Consider the following 20823-nt stretch of genomic DNA (forward strand, 5'->3'; position numbering starts at 1 on the left):
GACATGTTGACTTTTACAGTTGTAATTAACAGTCGATGCAATAGAGGGAGGGAAGAGGGGAGAGGGAAAGAAAGGGTAGGGAAGAAAAAAAAAAGAAACAAAAAGAAACAAGAAAAAAAAAACGAGAAAGAAATGGATAAGTAGGTGGTTACACAAACAGTAATGCAAATACTGGTTACTACACAGAATATATCTTATCAGGATTAAGATCTAGTTCACAGAATTCTTATATTTGTTGGTCCAAATTTTCCATTGCTTATCAAATAGATCGCACTTCAATGTATTTATAGCAAGAGCACGCTCTATAGTGTGGTGTTGGTTCACTCTTCTAATTAGGTCAGAGATGTTTACCGTCATGGCAGTTTTCCAATGTTGTAATATCATGGATCTAGCAGAAAGAAGGATGTTGGAAATAACAATCCGCATATCATGTGGAAATTGTTCAATACCCATATGTAAAATCCCTAGGGATGGATTGGGGCGAGTGACAATACCCGTGAGCGATGTTATTAGTTGGAACACTTGGTTCCAGTAACTAACCAAATTGGGGCACTCCCAAAACATGTGTAGTAGATGTCCTAGCTGTCCACAATTTCTCCAACATGTACTTTGGGCAGATGAAGAAAATGTCGCCAGTCTACACGGTGTGTATTGCCACCTGTTAATAATTCTAATGGCCATTGCCCAATGATTAATAGAACGGGAGGCTTTTTGAATTTCCCGAAATGTAGTTGTCCACTGATCATCTGTAAATGTTTTCCCTAAATCCGCCTCCCATTTATCAATCGATTTTGTTTTCACAAAGAATTGTTTATCATGTAGAAGGGAGTAGAAAAGCGAAATGCCTTTCCTGGTGGGGCGTTCGCGAGTTAAGAAGGTCCATGCACTGGATGGCATTGTTATGGTAGGGGGAGGGTTACGTTTTAGAAAATGTGCCACTTGGATACATGTAAACTGGTACTTGTTGGGGAGATCGTATTGAGCCATAATCTGTGTGCTGGAAAGAGCTGTACCATTAGACAATAGGTCTTGGACGGTATGGATACCGTGGTTGGGGAACTGTTTTAGGGACAGCATAGGGATTTTATGCTCGAGCAGGCTAAGCGGAAATTTGTATTCCACGGCATTTTGAGATTTATGGGTATGATGTAGGAAGAACCTCCATGCCTGTAGGGAGGCTATGAGGGTGGGAGCCATGGAATGGAGAGCCCAGGGTTTCCAGACATCACTCACGAGTAGTGCCACTAGATCTGGCATTGGGGCCATATGCCTTTCCAGCTCAACCCAAGGTGGTGAATCTATAGTTTTGAACCAGTGTTGGACCAGTCTAGATGCCCACAAATAATCATAAATGTCAATTAGTCCTACTCCACCTACACGGTTATTCGGGATCAGGTTACTAGGAGAGCAACAAGCTTTTTTACCATTCCATATGAATTTTCCACAGAGTAGTAGACAAGGTCTTAAGGAAATGGGTTGGGATAGGTATAGGTATGGATCTGAACATATACAATATGAGAGGAAGAACTAACATCTTACACGCTGCCCATCCAGGAGAGTTCAGTCTTGGCTATGCATTTAAGCGTTTCATCTATCTTTAGAAGCAGTGGCTTTATGTTGACAGAGACTAGGGTTTTCGTGGAATTGGTGATTTTTATACCTAAGTAGGGTATGCTATCCTCTTTCCATACATACGGAAGGGTGGTTTGAAGTTGGAGTTTGATACGTTTGTCAATTCCTAAATCTAGAATCAATGATTTAGCGAAATTAACTTTATAGTACGAAATCTCACCAAAGTTTTTTAAAGTTTCATGGACTAAGGGGAGAGATCTAGATGGGTTTGTCAGCATCAGGACAACGTCATCGGCAAACAAATTAATAACGTGGTTACGAGATCTTAACACGTGTCCAGTAATATCGGCCTGGGATCTAATGGCCTCCGCCAGAGGTTCTATCATAAGGTTAAAAATGGTTGGGGATAGTGGACACCCCTGACGGGTGCTACAAGTCAGATTTTGGGAAACCCCTGCAACAAACATTAAATTTTTGTTAAGATACTCCCAATAGGAAATTGTGTCTAAAGGGATGTAGACCCTGCAAGTTTCCTCATTAGTGCCCTGTAGGTGCAGCAGCTGGTTCATAAAAAAATAATAGCAAATAAAGAAAAAATAATATGGCATGTACAATTACGACTCAAGTCAAATTGTAATTGAATGTTATTAAAAATGACCTTTTCCTTCCAATGTGCAGCCGCTGTAATTTTCTGTAATATGTAATGCAATATGGCCACCTGGAGGCGCTGTGTACAGAACGCCCCCCCCCCCAGAAACATAATTTCCTGCTTGTGTGATTGGCTCACTGATTTTCCTGCACTAAGATACAAGTCAGATTTTTGGCATCCCCTGCAACAAAAATTTAGTTTTTGTTAAGTTACTCCCAATAGGGAATCGTGTCTAAAGGGATGTAGACCCTGCAAGTTTCCTCATTCGTGCCCTGTAGGTGCAGCAGCTGGTTGATAATTAAGAAACCACTTCCATTAGACTCACTGACCACATGGACACAGACAAACACACAGGCACTTCTTCAGAATGAAAAAAGGTAGGAATCTGCAACAAAGTTTCTTAAAGCAGATGTAAACGCGATTCATGAAATTTGAGCTGGGCACATCTACCTGCAGTATTTTCTTGTCTTTCTTCAAAGCCCTAAGCCCTTGTACACACGGTCGGAGATTCCGACGGAATGTGTCCGATCGGACCGTTTTGGCGGAAATTCCGACTGTGTGTGGTCTACATCGGACTGTTTCCGTCGGAGTATCCGACAGGACCAAGTTTTCCAACTTGTTGGTAAAATTTTCCGACAAAATGCTCCGATCGGACATACTCCGATCATGTGTAGAGAATTCCGATTGGACAAAGTGCCACGAATGCTCAGATCAAATTCCTACACCAAAGCTATTGGCTACTAGCCTGAACGTAGTCCCGTCGTAACGAAATAACGTCATCACGTCAGATTTTCCGACAGCTTTGTCCGACCGTGTGTATGCAACAGTTTCGGACAAAATCCGACGGATTTGGTTGTCAGAATCTCCGACCCGTGTGTACAAGGGCTAAGGCTTTCTCCTGCTCCGTTCTTCTGTTTCCCCTGGGCACATTTATCTGCAGTACTGTCTGCAGTTGCACTCTCCCTAGTATGTATGATGTTTATTCTTAGCCCCCAAGTGCAGAACTTTACATTTATCAACATTAAACCTCATCTGCCACATAGTCACCCAATTAAACAGAGCATTGAGGTCGGCTTGTAAGTTGGAGACACCCAACGGCATTGCATGAAAGTTATTTCTATCTAAATCTAGTTCTGGATTGGCTTATTATTCAGGGATATAAAGTCCTCCTGAATGCTGTCTTAAGGTCGTTATTCCTCAGGCTGTAGATCAGAGGATTAAGCAAAGGGTTAATGAGGGCCATTATGACTGAAAACAGCTTGTTTATGCCAAACATATTAGTGGCAGTGGGAACCAAGTAAATAAAACCTATGGAGCCGTAGAAGATGAAGACCACCAAGAGGTGTGATGTGCAGGTAGAGAAGGCTTTCAGCTTTCCGGTTTTGCCAGGAATGTGGAGAATTGTACTGATAATTCTAACATATGGAAGAAATGTGAAAAGAAAGGCAGTTAATCCCACACTGCCACTCAATGCAAAAATGAGCACTATGTTTATTGTTGGGTCAGTACATGTAATCTGGAACAAGTGCGGGAGGTCACAGAAGAAGCTGTGGATGGAATTTGGACCACAGAAGGACAACCTGAGCGTACAAAGTGTATGAACCAAGGAATAAATAATCCCAAAGACCCAAATTATAACAGCTAAATGACTGCACATCCTCCAGGACATAATTTGTGTGTAATGTAGGGGGTGGCAGATGGCGATGTACCGGTCATAGGACATAGCCGAGAGCAAGAGGACCTCAGAGCAAGCAAAATAGAGAAAGAAAAAGACTTGGGCTGTACAGGCAGGGAGGGATATTGATCGGGTTTTGTTGACCAAGTCAAAGAGCATCCTTGGTCCACTCACTGATGAATAGGACATGTCCAGAAAAGCCAAATTGCTGAGAAAAAAATACATTGGGTTGTGAAGATGGTGGTCAGTGAGGACCAAGAAGAGAATAAGAAGGTTTGTGATCAGAGTCATCAGATAGATGAGAAGGAAGAGCACAAAAAGTCCATTCATGGTCGGTGGATGGTCTGATAGACCCACAAGAATAAGAGTGATAATCTTTGTGAGATTTCTCATATTCACTTACTGTGTAAATGTATCAACAAAACACAGAAAGAAAATTATTATTCTGAGAAATGATTAATTGGAGAAACATGTGTGCCGCACCTCATGCTCAGACTTCCATATAAACATTTGATTCAGTTCTTGGCTTATATAGATATAAAATCCTGACATTCCCACAGGACAGTCTGATGTGTTGTAAGAAAACAAAGCTTTGAGTCTCGTTAACTGTCTCTTAAGACGTAATTTTAAACACCTTTGTCACCCGAGAGCCTTTTTTTTTATAAAAAAAAAAAGTTTAAAATTATCTTTAAATAAATCCGATTAAAGGTAATAAAATAATTTCTGAGGAAAACTCTGTAATTCCATTCTTCTTCAGTTCCATTTTATTGGCTATTGGACAAGTATAAAACACTTTAAAGGGTAACTCCCAAAAAAATAAAAAATAATAGCAAATAAAGAAAAAATAATATGGCATGTACAATTACGACTCAAGTGAAATTGTAATTGAATGTTATTAAAAATGATCTTCTCTTATGGTGCGCATTAGGCTTGTGCAATTCGTTTCGTAACGAATCGAAATTCGACCGAATTTTGCATCTTTCAGACATTCGGATGCATCCGAATAAAAAAACAACGAATACGAAAGAAATATAAACGAATGAATTTGACATGATTCGGTAATTCTTTAAAGATCTAATGAAACAAAAGGTCAACTCAAAGTAAATCTTATAGTCCAATCAGCTAATTAATTTTGTGCCGGAGGTTGGATTACTGGCAAAGTGCATTCCTGAGAACTGAGTGAGAAGAGTGTTGTATTGTATTTGAGCCGAGGAGAAGAGACGTTGTCATTGTGTGTGTTAAAAGATTCAATAAAAAAACGACTTTTCAAACCACGAATCATTATCACGAATGTCTATACATACATAAATAGCGAATTTCAACGAATACGAACGAATGATTTCGACACTCTACGAATAATAACGAATTATCCGAAAACATATTAACGTAACATAACGAATATAACAGAACGAAATGATGTATTTTACGAATGACAACGAACCGAAACTAAACAAAATTTTCCGTTGTGCACAAGTCTAGTGCGCATGCGCGAGGGATCAGTGATGACCGCCTGATCACAGAGCTCCGCGCCACCTCAGACTAACGGCACCCTCTGAACCTGCCCAAGCTGCAATTAACTCATGATTTTGAGGCATCCGGACCCCAGCACCAATGGAGAGTATCCCCCGCATGTCAAACCCGGCTTTCAGGCATAATCTGCAGCTGGCCTTCTCAGCCTTCCTACACTTCCCCCCTGGGCCTCACGGACAAAGCCAGCAGGACATGATACCCTCCCCGGCCTCCACAGGGTCCCTCCTCGGCCACTCATTTGGGGACCAAGCTTTCTCCCCCCCCCCGCCCCCCACAGGGCCTGCAACGTCTGCATGTACTGACCGGAAATGGCACAAGCAAAGTTTCCATTATTTTTTTCTTTTTCTTGTTGTAATGTAATTTCCTATACCTGTATTGCAGCTGTGGCGTTTCATCATTTGGGTTTGTACAAAAGTTGATTGAGATGTTTGTACATGTTTTCTCTCAATAAAAGTGATTTTAAAAAATAGGAAGGTAGCAGAATAACATGTAGTTAGGTAAGGGGAAATTATCTTTGAGAGTTTGAAAAGACTTGACCGTCCCATTAGCTACAACTTGCGACAAGTATATGACGCCCTTGTTTATCGGCATACCATGATCAGGGATAGAGGTTAGTTCAGACATATGTGGGTTGTCCCAAAGGGGTGTGTGGGAATGGGGGTAAGGTGCCTCACCGAGGTGCATAGCGAGTTGCCAGATCTTACAGTGGTGAAACAGCATGTGAGCCACGGGGTCTGCAGAACAGAATCTGGAAGGGATGGGTCAGTGGGCCGGGGGCCTGTGAGCAGACTAGGGTGGGGTAACGTTCTCTGTCAGATTGGTTGAAGTGGAAGAAGTGAGAGAGTTTGGACGCTATGTAGTAGAGAGAGAGGTCAGGGAGTGTGGTGCCACCTAGATCGGTCGGGCATTCCAAGACCCGCCACAACAGTTTATGGTGGGAGGAGCCCCAAATGAACGTGTTGAAGATAGATTCCATGGACTTAAATATACATGGGGGGGGAGGTGTAGCGGGGCCTGTCAGAAAACGTAGAGGAGCTTGGGGAGGAGAATCATTTTGACCAAGTTAATTCGGCCCGTAACCCCAAGAGGGAGATGGGACCATATTTGTGTTTTGGTTTTCAGGACAATGAATAGAGGTTCAATTTTGAGGGTAATGTAGTCAAGAAGGGATCTGGAGAAGTGGACACCTAGGTATTTAATGGTGCTCGCTCTAACCAGGGGGAGTGCGGCTTGGTCAGCAGTGGGGGCGCCTAAGTCTAGTGGGAAAATTTGGGACTTGGTCCAATTTATCTGAAGCCTGGAGAATTCCTCAAAGGCTGTGATGATTTGTAGGGCTGTCTGAAGTGAGGGGCCAGCGATAGAGGAGCATGTCATCCGTGTACAGGCTGATTACCTCTGTCAACCAATCTCAGCATAGGCCTTTAATACCTGAATGGCTCCTGAGAGCTATAACCAGGGGCTCTACAGCCAGGGAGTACATTAGGGGTGAGATGGGGCAGCCTTGGCGTGTGCCGCGGGAGAGTGGGAAGGAGGAGGAAATTTTGCCATTGACTTGGATGCGTGCCGTGGGGGCCTAATAGAGAAGTTGAAGCCACTTGATAAACTTTGGGCCGAAGCCAAATCTGTAGAGGCATTCCCACAGTTAGCTCCACTCCACAGAATCAAACGCATTGGCAGCATCTAAGCTGACCACTACTCTGGAGCCTACATCTGTATGCTGGGATTGGAGGTTTATGTGGAGCCGCCTGAGGTTAAAAGCCGTGTTTTTGTCAGGCATGAATCCAGTCTGATCGGGGTGTACTAGATTAAAGATTACTTTGTTGAGGTGCAGGGCTAAGATTTTAGCCAGTATTTTTACATCTAGTTGGAGGAGAGTGATGGGCCTGTATGATTCAGGAAATGATGGATCTTTGTCTGGTTTGGGTATGAAGACGATGAGGGCTTCGCCCATGGATGTCGGGAGTGCATTTGTGTCAAATATGTGTGTGTACAGCTTGCAAAGTTTAGGGATGAGGGTCTCGTTGAATTGGTTGTAAAATTTGAGGGGGAGTCCATCCGAGCTAGGTGCCTTGGATGTGGAAAGCTGTGCCAGGGCCTCTGCTATACAGTCAGTGGTGACAGATGCTTCGAGCTGGGCAATCTGGGAAGGAGTGAGTGTAGGGAAAGCAAGTCCTGCCGGAATGCTGACAGCTCAACACGGAAGTGATGGGCGGTAGAGGAGTACAGTTCAGAATAGAAGGTCCTGAACTCCTCAGCCACTAGGTCAGGGTATTTTATCTTGGCCCCAGATGCCGAATTAAAGGAAACCACTACTGGTTGTTTGTGGTCTAGATGGGCCATGTAGGCAAGGAGCTTACCAGCTTGTTTGCCGTGTTCAAATATGCATTGTTTGTTGAAGAAGATGCCCTGTTTGGCCTTCTCAAAGTGTAGTTGGCCTGTGAGCCTGGTCTGCATTCGTACAAGGAAAGCATTGGCAGCTGTTGGGTCATTCTGGAAGACCTGCTCAAGGGTATTTAAGCGTTCCTCTGTCTGGCAGAGCAGAAATTTAGAGATGGCCTTGTGTCTATTGATTCGCGTGGAGAGGATCATGCGGGTATGTATCTTAAAGTGGTTGTAAACCCTATTTTACAACCTTATGCTACAGGTAGGGATGAGCCGAACACCCCCCGGTTCGGTTCGCACCAGAACTTTCGAACGGACCCCAAATTCGAACGAACTTTAGAACCCCATTGAAGTCTATGGGACTCGAACGTTCGAAATTAAAAGTGCTAATTTTAACGGCTAATATGCAAGATACTGTCCTAAAAAGGGTTTGGGGACCTGGCTCCTGCCCCAGGGGACATGGGTCAATGCCTAAAATGTTTTTAAAAATGGCCGTTTTGGCGGGAGCACTGATTTTAATGACGATTAAAGTGAAAAAACGTGAAATATTCCTTTAAATATGGTGCCTGGGGGGTGTCTGTAGTATGCCTGTGAAGTGCCACGTGTTTCCCGTGTTTAGAACAGTCCCTGCACAAAATGACATTAAACGGAAATAACACCATTTAAAACTGCTTGCGGTTTTAATGTTATATCTGGTTCCTGCAATATGGTTGAAACTCATTGAGAAAAATGCCATGGGTAGCCCCCCCTGCCCATTACCAGCCCCTTTGGGTCTTGTACGCATATTAAGGGGAACCCCGTACCCATATTAAAAAAAGGAAATGCGTGTGGCCCCCAGGCCCTATATACTCAGAACAGCAGTATACAGGCAGTGCAAACAAGACAGGGACTGTGTAGGTTTGTTGTGTTAAGTTGAATCTGTTTGTAATTTTCAACTGGTACATTTTTAAAGTGTAGCTCCAGTCAAAAAAACTATTTTTAAACTTTTTGGAAAACATAGGGAAGGGTTATCACCCCTGTATAATTTGTTTTGTCGTCCATCTTTTTTCATCTCACTCGCTGTTTTTTCTTTCCGTTTGCAAGTAGATGTTTGTAAATTGGATGTTTGAAAGTAGGGGCCTGCCCTATATGCTCTGCAGAAATGGCGGAACAAGGTGTTGGTTTTGCCACAACATTGTAAGCCCTCAAAGTGACTCTTGGTGGGCGCTGGAGCACCCTGCTGTGAACGATTATATCAAGAATTGTAATTACATGCCATTGTTGAACAGTGGTAGAAAATTTGACCTTTGGTGGTTGTGGTGCTGGTGCCACAACACTATAAGTCCTCACCGTTACTCTGGGTGGGCACAGGAAGGGGCCCTCCTGTGAAATATTATATCAAGAATTGTAATTACATGTCCCTGTTAAACAGGGGCAGAAAAATTGGGCCTTAGGCACTGGTGCTGGTGCCACCACACTGCAACCTCTGCCCTATACTCTAGTTTTATTGCAGGAATGAGCCCTGCTGCAAAGCATTGCATCAAAAATTGTAATTAAACGCCCCTGTTAAACAGGGGCAGAAAAATTGGGCTGATGGCATCAACCAGAACCAGAAATGTTCTTCCAACATATCAGCGGAGGAGGAAGAGGATAGACAATCAACATAATAGGACAGTCACTCAGCATCAGCATAGGCAGTCTTGAAGGGATGTGATATTTCAAAAAAAATTATTCTGTTACATCAGCTTCAGGTGCTTGGTAGCTGTGGGTGATCCAAGACTGATTCATCTTGATGAAGGTCAGTCGATCAACTGATTCAGTGGACAGGCGCACCCTGTGATCGGTAACAAAGCCACCAGCAGCACTGAAGGTGCGTTCCGAAAGAACGCTGGATGCAGGACAGGCCAGTAGCTCAATTGCATACTGTGCAAGCTCTGGCCAGTGATCCATCCTCAAGACTCAGTAAGCCAGAGGATTTTCGGTGGGAAAGGTGTCCAAGTCTGACCTTGCCCCTAGGTATTCCTGCACCATGTAAATCAGACGCTGGCGATGGGTGCTGGAACTGATCATACCTTGGGGCTGCGGACTAAAAAATTGTCTGAAAGCATCAGTCAGACGGCCACCTTCTCCACCGCTCCTTCTGACCGATGCCTCAGCAACACGTTGTCCAGGACCAGGAGTTTGCAACCTCCCAGTCTCTGGGAACGCGTTGCACAGACCTTTCTGCAAGGCCTCCCGGAGATGTCTCATCCTCTGCTCCCTCTGCGATGGCAAGATAAGGTCGGCAACCTTACCCTTGTACCGTGGATCAAGGAGAGTGGCCAGCCAGTAATGGTCCCTCTCCTTGATCCGAAGAATACGAGGATCCTTCCGCAGGCTTTGCAGGATCAGGGAGGCTATGCAGCGTAGGTTAGCTGAGGCATTCGGTCCGGAGTCCTCTGGGTCACTAAGGACAACATGATCCGCAGCTACCTCCTCCCAGCCACGTACAAGTCCACAGGTTTCTTGGGACTGTAAATCATCCCTACAAGACTGCTGCTGCTGCTGATACTGAGTGCCAGCCTCCACCTCCATGCTGACACAATCATCCTCCTCCTCCTCTTCCTCCTCCTCATCCTCTTCCTGTGTGATGGGTGGCACAGCAGGAACACTGTCTGGATAAAGGGGGCCTTGAGAGGCAAGGAAGTCCTCCTCTTCCTGCCTCTGTTCTGCCTCAAGTGCCCTGTCCATTATTCCACGCAGCGTATGCTCCAAGAGGTGGACAAGAGGTACAGTGTCACTGATGCATGCACTGTCACTGCTCACCATCCTTGTGGCCTCCTCAAACGGTGACAGGACAGTGCATGCATCCCTGATCATGCCCCACTGGCGTGGTGAGAAAAAACCGAGCTCCCCTGACCCTGTCCTGGTGCCGTAGTCACACAGGTACTCATTGATGGCCCTCTGCTGCGTGTGCAGCCGCTGCAGCATGGCCAACGTTGAGTTCCATCTGGTGGGCATGTCACATATATATGGCGGTTCTTGGGCAGTTTCAACTCCTTTTGGAGCTCAGCCAGCCGAGCACAGGCATTAAATGATCGGCGGAAATGCACACAGACTTTCCTGGCCTGCTTCAGGACATCCTGTAAGCCGGGGTACCTGCCCAAGAACTGCTGCACCACCAGGTTAAGGACGTGAGCTACACAGGGCACATGGGTCAGTTGTCCCTGTTGGAGGGCGGAGAGGAGGTTGGTGCCATTGTCACAAACCACCATTCCTGGCTTAAGCTGGCGTGGCGTCAACCACCTCTCGGCCTGCCCCTGCAGAGCTGACAAAACATCCGCCCCAGTGTGGCTCCTGTCCCCCAAACAAACCAGCGCAAGCACGGCATGGCATCGTTTTGCCTGCGTACTTGCGTAGCCCCTGGAACGCCTACGAAGCACCGCTGGTTCTGAGGACAGAGCACTGGAAGAGGCCATGGAGGAAGAAGAAGAGGAGGGGGTGAAGGAGAGAGGTGTGTCACAACCAATAGTAGCATTTTGGAGGCGTGGTGGCGGAACAACCTCCAACACTACTGCACCTTGTCCTGCATCCTTCCCAGCTGCCAGAAGAGTGACCCAATGGGCCGTGAAAGACAGGTAACGTCCCTGTCCATGCCTGCTGGACCATGAGTCAGTGGTAATATGCCTTACCGCTGACCGCCCTGTCCAGCGAGGCAAGGACATTGCCGGTAGAGAGCCGGAATCGCCTTCCGTGAGAAAAAGTGGCGTTTGGGGACCTGCCACTGAGGAACCGCACATTGTACAAACTCACGGAAGGGGGCCGAGTCTACCAACTGAAAAGGCAGCAGTTGAAGTGCTAGCAATTTAGCCAAGCTAGCATTCAACCGCTGGGCATGTGGATGGCTGGGAGTGAACTTCTTTCGCCGGTCCAGCAGCTGGGGCAGGGACATTTGCCTGCTATAATCGGACGTGGGTGTACCGCTAGCAGAGTTCCTGGAAGCACTTGGCTGTGACACACCTAATTCTACACCTTCATTCCTCTCAGAGCAGGTTTCAGAGAGGACTGAAGGTCTAGTGGGGTTGGAGATGCCAGCTGATGAGGAGCAAGGAGAGGTCCGCTTTGTTCTTTGGTGTGGGTCTTTGAGGTACGCTTGCCAATGAGCTGCATGGCAGGTCAACATATGTCTGGTCAAGCATGTGGTGCCCAAGCGGCTGATGTTTTGGCCACGCGAGATACGCTTGAGACATATGTTGCAAATAGCAGCGGTGCGATCTGATGCACTCGTCTCAAAAAAGGCCCACACCAAAGAACTTTTAGAATAACGCGCAGAGGCAGCGCCCTGCACAGGCGGAGCTCTGCGGTGTGATTCAGTCGGTGTGCTGCCACTAAGCTGGCCCCCGGAGGGCATCCTGCCTCGTTGGACATGTGCCTCTTCCTCCTCCTCCTCCTCCTCCCTCCTTCCAGGCACCCACGTGGAGTCAGTGCCCTCATCATCCCCTCCCTCTTCATCGCTGTAGCAAACCTGGCAGTATGCTGCAGCTTGTGGAACATGACTGCCAGATTGCTGTCCTTCTTGAGCATCCCCTCTCTCTGCGCTCACGCTACTGCCTTCCTCTAGCTGAGTGTCATCATCAGAGCCCACAAAACACTGGGCATCCTCCTGGAGCATGTACCCAACACTGTGCTCAAAGAGTTCAGGAGACTCCTCAGGAGGACGTGGTGGGTCTAGGGAAGGAGTCACTGATGATGACATTGAGAGGAGGGAAGACGATGCGTTGGCAGCTGCTTTGCTAGTACCCTGAGACTGGGTGAGAGAGGATGAGGAGGATGAAGAGGGCTTGGTCATCCACTCTACCAAGTCGTTGGCATGTTGCGGCTCAACATGTCCAGCTGCCGAAAAGAAGGACAAGCGTGTCCCATGGCCACGTGCTGATGACAATGCACCGCGTCCACGACCAGCACTGTTGTCTCTAGACACAGAGCCTACTTGCTCTCTTTTATCAGCTCACGCCTGTCTGCCTCTCCTTGCTGGCCTTCCAGACATGGTAATGGCCTGAAGGGAGTTGGGTAAAAAAGCAGTTGGGTAGTGTATATTGTGCTAGAGGCACACAACACCCACTAACTCCTGCAGATGCCTTTATTATAGAACACCAGAGATAAAGGGATATATACAGATGTATACTGTGCTGTGCTGGAGGCACACACAACTTCCAATAACTCCTGCAGATGGCAAGTGGTCTCAAATAGAGAAGAGCTATGTAGGTGGATATAGCGGTATGTACTGGGTACAGAGCACACAGACAGCACGCACAAGCTCCTAACACTACTGACTGCAAGCTCTATTATAAAAGATAGATCACTAGCTATATAGGTGAGGTGAATATAGCGGTGTATACTGCAGTCAGGGCACGCAGACAACAACCACTACACAACAGCAAGATCGAAAATCGTCCGAAAACGTTCGGTGTGTACTGTGTTAAAGGTACATAGAACACCCACTAACTCCTGCAGATGCCTATATTATAGAACACCAGAGATAAAGGGGTATATACAGATGTATACTGTGCTGTGCTGGAGGCCTAGAGGCGATTCAGTTCGCATTGTGCGCTATATAAGTATTTCATTCATTCATTCAACACCCACTGCTTCAAACGCCAACACACTACACAAGGCCGCCGCGCTGGCGGCCTTATATAGTGTGGGGAGGGCACTACACAGTCTGAGCTATGATTGGCCACAGGCATCCTGCCTGTGGCCAATCATGGCTCTCCTCACTGCTGGCGCTGCGATTGGCCAAGCATGTGGGGTCACAGTGCATGCTTGGCCAATCATGAGCCAGCAATGCACTGCGCCATCGCCAACGGACCAAAATGTTCGGACTTCGCCGAACGGACGAACAGCCGATGTTCGAGTCGAACGTATGTTCGACTCGAACACGAAGCTCATCCCTAGCTACAGGTAAGCCTATATTAAGGCTTACCTGTAGGTACCCAGGATATCTCCTAAACCTGCACGGTTTAGGAGATATCCCATGTCCCCTGCTGCCGATGTCATCGGCACATGTGCACTGGGGAAAACTGAAGCAAATGGCACCTATGTGCTGTTGCTGCAGTCTTTGTGCCGTTACCTGCAGCTACCATGCACATGCGTGGGAGTGACATCATCGTGGCTCCGGAGGGGGAGACCACTGTGGGGGCTTCGATCTGAGGTAAGTAATACATAATGAGCTAGTATGCTATACTAGCTCATTATGCCTTTTTCTTGCAGGGTTTTTTTTCTAGTTTTTTTAAGAGGGTTTACTTCCTCTTTAAAGGCTTCCCATATGGATCTGACCGGGGCATAATATTCCCACTCAAGTTGGATAGTGTCCAAGTCAGATAGGGTGGTGAGCCAAAATGGGTTCAGCCTCCAGATTCGAATCACAGGGGGAGCTGGCAACTGCAATGTGATCCAGTATGGGGAGTGATCACTCTGGTGTCAAAGCCTGCGTCAAGAAGGGGAGGAAGGAGGGGGGGGCAAGGAAGATGAAATCTATACGGGACATAGCTGAACGTGAGGGGATAAAGCAAGAGAAGCGTGATTGTGTTGGGTGCTTATGTCTCCACGTGTTGGTGAGGGAAAATTCTGCAAGAAACTTCCCAAATCTGGTGGTACTAGGTAAAGAGGCTGGAGGGGTAGCTGGGCTCTGTCTGTCTAGGCTTGGGGTAATGACCATGTTGAAATCTCCTGCCCAGATGGCCGGCACTGAGGGATGCTGGGCCATGAAAGCTACCCCCAGCTGCAGCAGAGCAAAGTGAAATGGGGGGATGTAAAAAGCCAGGAGAAGGACCTCCAGGTCTCCAAGAGAAGCATGCAGAAACAGTGACTGTCCCTGGGGGTCTGACTGCAATGTGTGGAGATGAAACTGCACCGTCTTGGTGATGCACCGCATACCCTGCAGGAGTTGGTGGTGTGCAGGGCTTGGCATAGCCAGGCCACCCAGGGCATTTGAGACTCATCTGCTTCTGAACTGCAGATGAGTCTCAACAAGAATTGAAATGTCCGCCCTCTGAGATTTAAGGTGGGAGAGGCCCACTACATGTTTGGCCCTCTCACCGAGACCCCAGACATTTCAGGTATAAATTTTAAGGAAGGCCATAGTGTGCGGGGGGGGGGGAGCTTTTGTGTACAGTCGGACTCCCAGGGGGTGGCAGGCAGCACAAAACATTAAAAACAACATAAGACAGTTCCTGGTAAAATAAACATGCATACTGAGCACCCAGGGGGCCAGAGGAGCCAGCCGGAGGGTGCTAAGCCAGCACTGTGAAGCTATTATGAGCACGGATCCAGCACACACTTTGGTGGAAGGCATAGCAGACCCAGACAGAAAAATTGTAAACATAGGTATCAACAGCAAAAAAGAGGTGACATAGTTAATGCGGTATATCAATGTAGATTCAAAAGAAATACAAAAAACAGCAAAAGAACAGTCTGCAAAGGCTCTGGACCAGAAAAGCAGATTTAAGGCTCTGCCATCCATTATGAATAGAGGGGCAGAGGCTGGCCAGGGAAACATTGGTGGGGAGGTGGTAGTCAAGAGATGGCATGGGTGCCAAGTTCTTGGGGTGATTAACAAGGTTGAGGGGGTGATCAAGCTGGAGAGCGCACAACGGTGCAGGGGGGGTGTCCAGTCTTTGGGGATGTGGGTGCAGGTGAGCAGCCCAAGGCACATAGATCAAGCGTGAGGTTGGGGGGAAGGCAGTAGCTTGCAGTATGGATGCAAGGGGAGCGAGACAAGCACAGAGCCTCAACGGAGGATGGGAGGGGAGGAGGACTGTAAGACGAACAGTGTATGTGACCAACTCACAGTTCCAGGAGAAGTAGGGGGGGTAGGCCAAACAGGGAGAGCAGTCCTCCAACTCCAGGCGGTCAAGGGTGATGGAGGATGAGGATCTAGGCATGGGCCAGGGGGTGCTTCAGCCAGGAGAGAACAGTCTGCGGGTCTTCAAAGAACTGTGTTTGCCATCGCACACCACACGGAGCCATGCTGGGAAGAGCATCGCGTACGGTAGGTAGTGAACACGGAGCTGCCGCTTCGCTTAAGTGAAGCTAGCTCTTTTCTTCTGGACTTTGGCCGGGAAGTCTGGGAACACCGCCACAGTCATGTTGCCGATGGGATATTACCTCTTTCCCGGGTGAGCATGAGTATGGTGTCTTGGTCACGGTAATTTAGGAATTTGGCAATGAAAGTTTGTGGCGGGGCTCCAGCAGGTGGGGGTTTTGTGGCCAGGCGATGGGCGCGCTCCACCACAAATGTGGAGGAGAAGACCTCCCTGCCATAGGTCTTGATTAGCAGGTTTTCCAGATATGGGGGGGGGGGGTCCGCACCCTCAGATTAGACAGATAGCCCCATGAGGAGCAGGTTACATCTCCGAAGGCGGTTCTCCATATCGTCTTGTTTGGAGAGGACCACGGTCAGTTGGTATTGTAGTTGTTCAGTGGTGATCTGGAGTGGATGCCGTCCTTCATCCACGTGGCCGACCCGGCGTTCAATCTAAGTCACCCGTTCACGTAACTTGTGGATATCTTGCCTAAGGTGATGTCGACCTTCACCTCCTCAATCCTGGAGGTGAGAGTGGATTGGCACAAGGCGATGGCTTCCAGTACTCTAATGCCCTGTACACACTGTTATGACTAATTTCTGATTGGGACTATAAAGCAAAGTTAATACTGCTGCTGCATGAACAGATTCACAGGACTCAATCACTGTGTTTAAAATGTCCGTTCAGTGAAAACATTTGTTACTACGTGTTATTTTATACATAGATAAGAAAGGGTGGTGTGAGATGTTATTAAAAACAAACAAATAGAAATATGTTGTTAAAAGCTAACAAATAGAAATATATTATTAATGTTGTGATTAAAATGGTATTTCTATATACCTGACAAAGACCAGCTAGGTATAATGATGGCAATTACCATACTCACGAAACCTGCTTAGCACAGCAGACTAAGGAGACAACATCTTGCTGAACACAAGAAGAGATGAGTCAAGATTGGTGTTCAGGGGTTGTCTGGTTTATTCTGGGTGGGTCTACAATTTATATGTACCATTATCAGCCAATCATTGCATAGAACATGGGTGTGGTTAATACAGAGGTGTACATTACATATCATTACATATCATTAATTATGTCATCTGCTTTCATGAGTCACAGTCATGAGTTCTGTGGCCCAGACATATTGTGACACAATTTCTTTATTTAGACAGTACAAAATAAAACTGCTTATGCAAGCTATATTTTCTTATATGTATACTTTATAGGAAAACTGCTACAGTCTGTAAATACAGAGTTTAAACTAACTAATAGGCTAACCCAAGTTAATCTTATATGAACTTATAAAGATGGAGTCACTCTGGTTCAGCCATATCACAACAATTAAAAGGTAGCGAATAGAACAATTGCAAAAGTAAAACCTTGTGAGGGGAGGGGGGAGTAGAGAGTGTTTAGTAGGAGATGTGTCTGTGTGTTAGGTGAAGGTTACAGAACACATTTCAACAGTGAGAACAAAATGGAGTCTCTTGTGCTTAAATGAACAGTACAGTGAGTGTCCATGTCATTTCCCTCCTTTTGTTTATTTGACACCATTCTTCTCCACGTTACATTCAGCCGATTGCTGGTAACTCCTGTTACATTGGCGCAGAGAGACAGCGTCCTGTTCAGCTCCCTCCTAGTTTTCTCACAATAATGGGCTCATCAGGGCTTTGTCGGACCATTTGTCGGTGCAGCGGGTAGTCACACAGAGGAATAGCCTGATGAGGAAGTAAATAACAAATATGAGAAATAGGAACATCACAATGTAAGCGCCTAGTTTCTGTAACCATGTTGCTATGCCATATAAAAAGTCACCAAAACCTCCTAAACCCTTAAAGGGGTTCCATCCATCTTTAGCAATATCTCTGGCCTTATTCTGTAGGTCTCTTATCTTAGCAAGATGCTCTTTAATAATGTCCTCATTATCAGAAATGTATATACAACACTCAGTGCGAAATAACTTAGACATCCCACCTTGAGCTGCAGTGAGATAATTCAGCGTTAATCTGTGCTCTATTACTACTTTTTTAATCTGAGCCATTTCTTCACTTAATAAACCTATATCAGTGGTAGTAAGGTTAATAATCTCATCTACAATTCTAGTGTAATTATTTATTCTTTTCATTGCTTCAATTCCCCATCCTGTCCAGGAAGGGAACCATGACCACGCCATGTCGCCTTCAGTGATCAGCTCCCTTCTGAACACTAAAGGGTATTCCGGACTTTGATCTGCTCGCACTGTATCTTTGCGAACAGCCAAAGCAGGTGACTTCCCAATAAAACATGTACCTGTAACATTAGTAGGAAGCCAGGTGTAAGCTTTATTTCCACATATATAATATAACCCTCTACGTATGGACGGTATGCCTGCACCTAAAAAACTGGAAGCAATAAAATGGAATCTCAGGTAACCGATATTTTCACATATTGGGAACTGTGAGCAATTTGTACTATAAAGGGTTCTATTTAGTTCTGGATCTGGGATATAATAATATTGACCATGGTTTCCTCCATAAACTGTAATCTTTGCTCTGGTGCAATCTGAACATTTAGCCCTTGTACACAAGATCGGAGATTCCGACGGAATGTGTCCGATCGGAGCGTTTTGTCGGATATTCCGACTGTGTGTGGTCTCCATCGGACGGTTTCCGTCGGAATATCCGTCGGACCAAATTTTTTTTTTTCCCTACAAAATGCTCCGATCGGACATACTCCGATCATGTGTAGAGAATTCCGATCAGACAAAGTGCCACGCATGCTCAGATCAAATTCCTACATCAAAGCTTTTGGCTACTAGACTGAATGTAGTCCCATCGTCACGAAATTACGTCATCACGTTCTGAACGATCGGATTTTCCAACAACTTTGTCCGACCGTGTGTATGCAACAGTTTCGGAAAAAATCCGTCGGACAAAATCCGTTGGACAAAATCCGACGGACAAAATCCGACGGACAAAATCCGACGGATTTGGTTGTCGGAATCTCCGACCGTGTGTACAAGGGCTAAGGCTTTCTCCTGCTCTGTTCTTCTGTTACCCTGTTTCCCCTGGGCACATCTATCTGCATTTGTACTCCCCCTAGTATGTATGATGTATATTCTTAGCCCCCAAGTGCAGAACTTTACATTTATCAACATTAAACCTCATCTGCCACATAGTCACCTAATTAAACAGAGCATTGAAGTCGGCTTGTAAGTTGGAGACACCCAACTGCATTGCATGAAAGTTATTTCTATCTAAATCTAGTTCTGGATTGGATTATTATTCAGGGATATAAAGTCCTCCTGAATGCTGCCTTAAGGTCGTTATTCCTCAGGCTGTAGATCAGGGGATTAAGCAAAGGGTTAATGAGGGCCGTTATGACTGAAAACAGCTTGTTTATGCCAAACATATTAGCGGAAGTGGGAACCAAGTAAATAAAAATTGAGGAGCCGTAGAAGATGAAGACCACCAAGAGGTGCGATGTGCAGGTAGAGAAGGCTTTCATCTTTCCGGTTTTGCCAGGAATATGGAGAATTGTACAGATAATTCTAATATATGGAAGAAATGTGAAAAGAAAAGCAGTTAATCCCACACTGCCGCTCAATGCAAAAACCAGCACTATGTTTATTGTTGGGTCAGTACATGTAATCTGGAACAAGTGTGGGAGGTCACAGAAGAAGCTGTGGATGGAATTTGGACCACAGAAGGACAACCTGAGTGAACAAAGTGTATGAACCAAGGAATAAATAACCCCAAAGACCCAAATTATAACAGCTAAATGACTGCACATCCTCCAGGACATAATTTGTGTGTAATGTAGGGGGTGGCAGATGGCGATGTACCGGTCATAGGACATAACCGAGAGCAAAAGAATCTCTGAGCAAGCAAAATAGAGAAAGAAAAAGACTTGGGCTGTACAGGCAGGGAGGGATATTGATCGGGTTTTGGTGACCAAGTCAAAGAGCATCCTTGGTCCACTCACTGATGAACAAGACATGTCCAGAAATGCCAAGTTGCTGAGAAAAAAATACATTGGGTTGTGCAGATGGTGGTCAGTGAGGACCAAGAAAAATATAATGAGGTTTGTGATCAGAGTCATCAGATAGATGAGAAGGAAGAACACAAAAAGTCCATTCATGGTCGGTGGATGGTCTGATAGACCCACAAGAATAAGAGTGGTAATCTTTGTGAGATTTCTCATATTCACTTACAGTGTAAATGTATCAAAAAAAAACACAGAAAGAAAATTATTATTCTGAGAAATGATTAATAGGAAAACATGTGTGCCGCACCTCATGCTCAGACTTCCATATAAACATTTGATTCAGTTCTTGGCTTATATAGATATAAAATCCTGACATTCCCACAGGACAGTCTGATGTGTTGTAAGAAAACAAAGCTTTGAGTCTCGTTAATTGTCTCTTAAGACGTAATTTTAAACACCTTTGTCACCCGAGAGCCTTTCTTTTTTCAAAAATAAGTTTAAAGTTACCTTTAAATAAATACGATTAAACATAATAAAATAATTTCTGACTAAAACTCTGTAATTCTAATAGCAAATAAAGAAAAAATAATATGAAATGTACAATTACGACTCAAGTGAAATTGTAATTGAATGTTATTAAAAATGACCCTTTCTTTTCAATGTGCAGCCGCTGTAATTTTCTGTACAATGTAATGCAATATGGCCACCCGGAGGCGCTGTGTACAGAACGCCCCCCCCCCCCCCCTCCAGAAACATCATTTCCTGTTTGTGTGATTGGCTCACTGATTTTCCTGCACTAAGATACAAGTCAGATTTTTTACATCCCCTGCAACAAAAGTTTTATTTTTGTTAAGATACTCCCAATATAAAATCGTGTCTAAAGGGATGTAGACCCTGCAGGTTTCCTCATCCGTGCCCTGTAGGTGCAGCAGCTGGTTGATAATTAAGAAACCACTTCCATTAGACTCACTGACTACATGGACACAGACAAACACACAGGGATTTCTTCAGAA

General features: G+C 45.7%; 2 protein-coding genes across 2 annotated transcripts; both read right to left on the minus strand.

The window, feature by feature from the left end:
* Window positions 1-1587: 1587 nt before the first annotated feature.
* Window positions 1588-4384, minus strand: LOC143958111 (olfactory receptor 5V1-like). Its single transcript, XM_077467562.1, has one exon. The coding sequence runs from the start codon at window positions 4287-4289 to the stop codon at window positions 3372-3374; it is 918 nt and encodes a 305-aa protein (XP_077323688.1). The 5' UTR covers window positions 4290-4384; the 3' UTR covers window positions 1588-3371.
* An 11887-nt stretch (window positions 4385-16271) lies between these two features.
* Window positions 16272-20164, minus strand: LOC143958043 (olfactory receptor 1M1-like). Its single transcript, XM_077467489.1, has one exon. The coding sequence runs from the start codon at window positions 20024-20026 to the stop codon at window positions 19109-19111; it is 918 nt and encodes a 305-aa protein (XP_077323615.1). The 5' UTR covers window positions 20027-20164; the 3' UTR covers window positions 16272-19108.
* Window positions 20165-20823: the final 659 nt, after the last annotated feature.

This window comes from Lithobates pipiens, unplaced genomic scaffold (assembly GCF_037356315.1).
Source record: "Lithobates pipiens isolate NorthernLeopardFrog02 unplaced genomic scaffold, aLitPip1_a1.2 Scaffold_56, whole genome shotgun sequence".
Classification (NCBI taxonomy): Eukaryota; Metazoa; Chordata; class Amphibia; order Anura; family Ranidae; genus Lithobates; species Lithobates pipiens.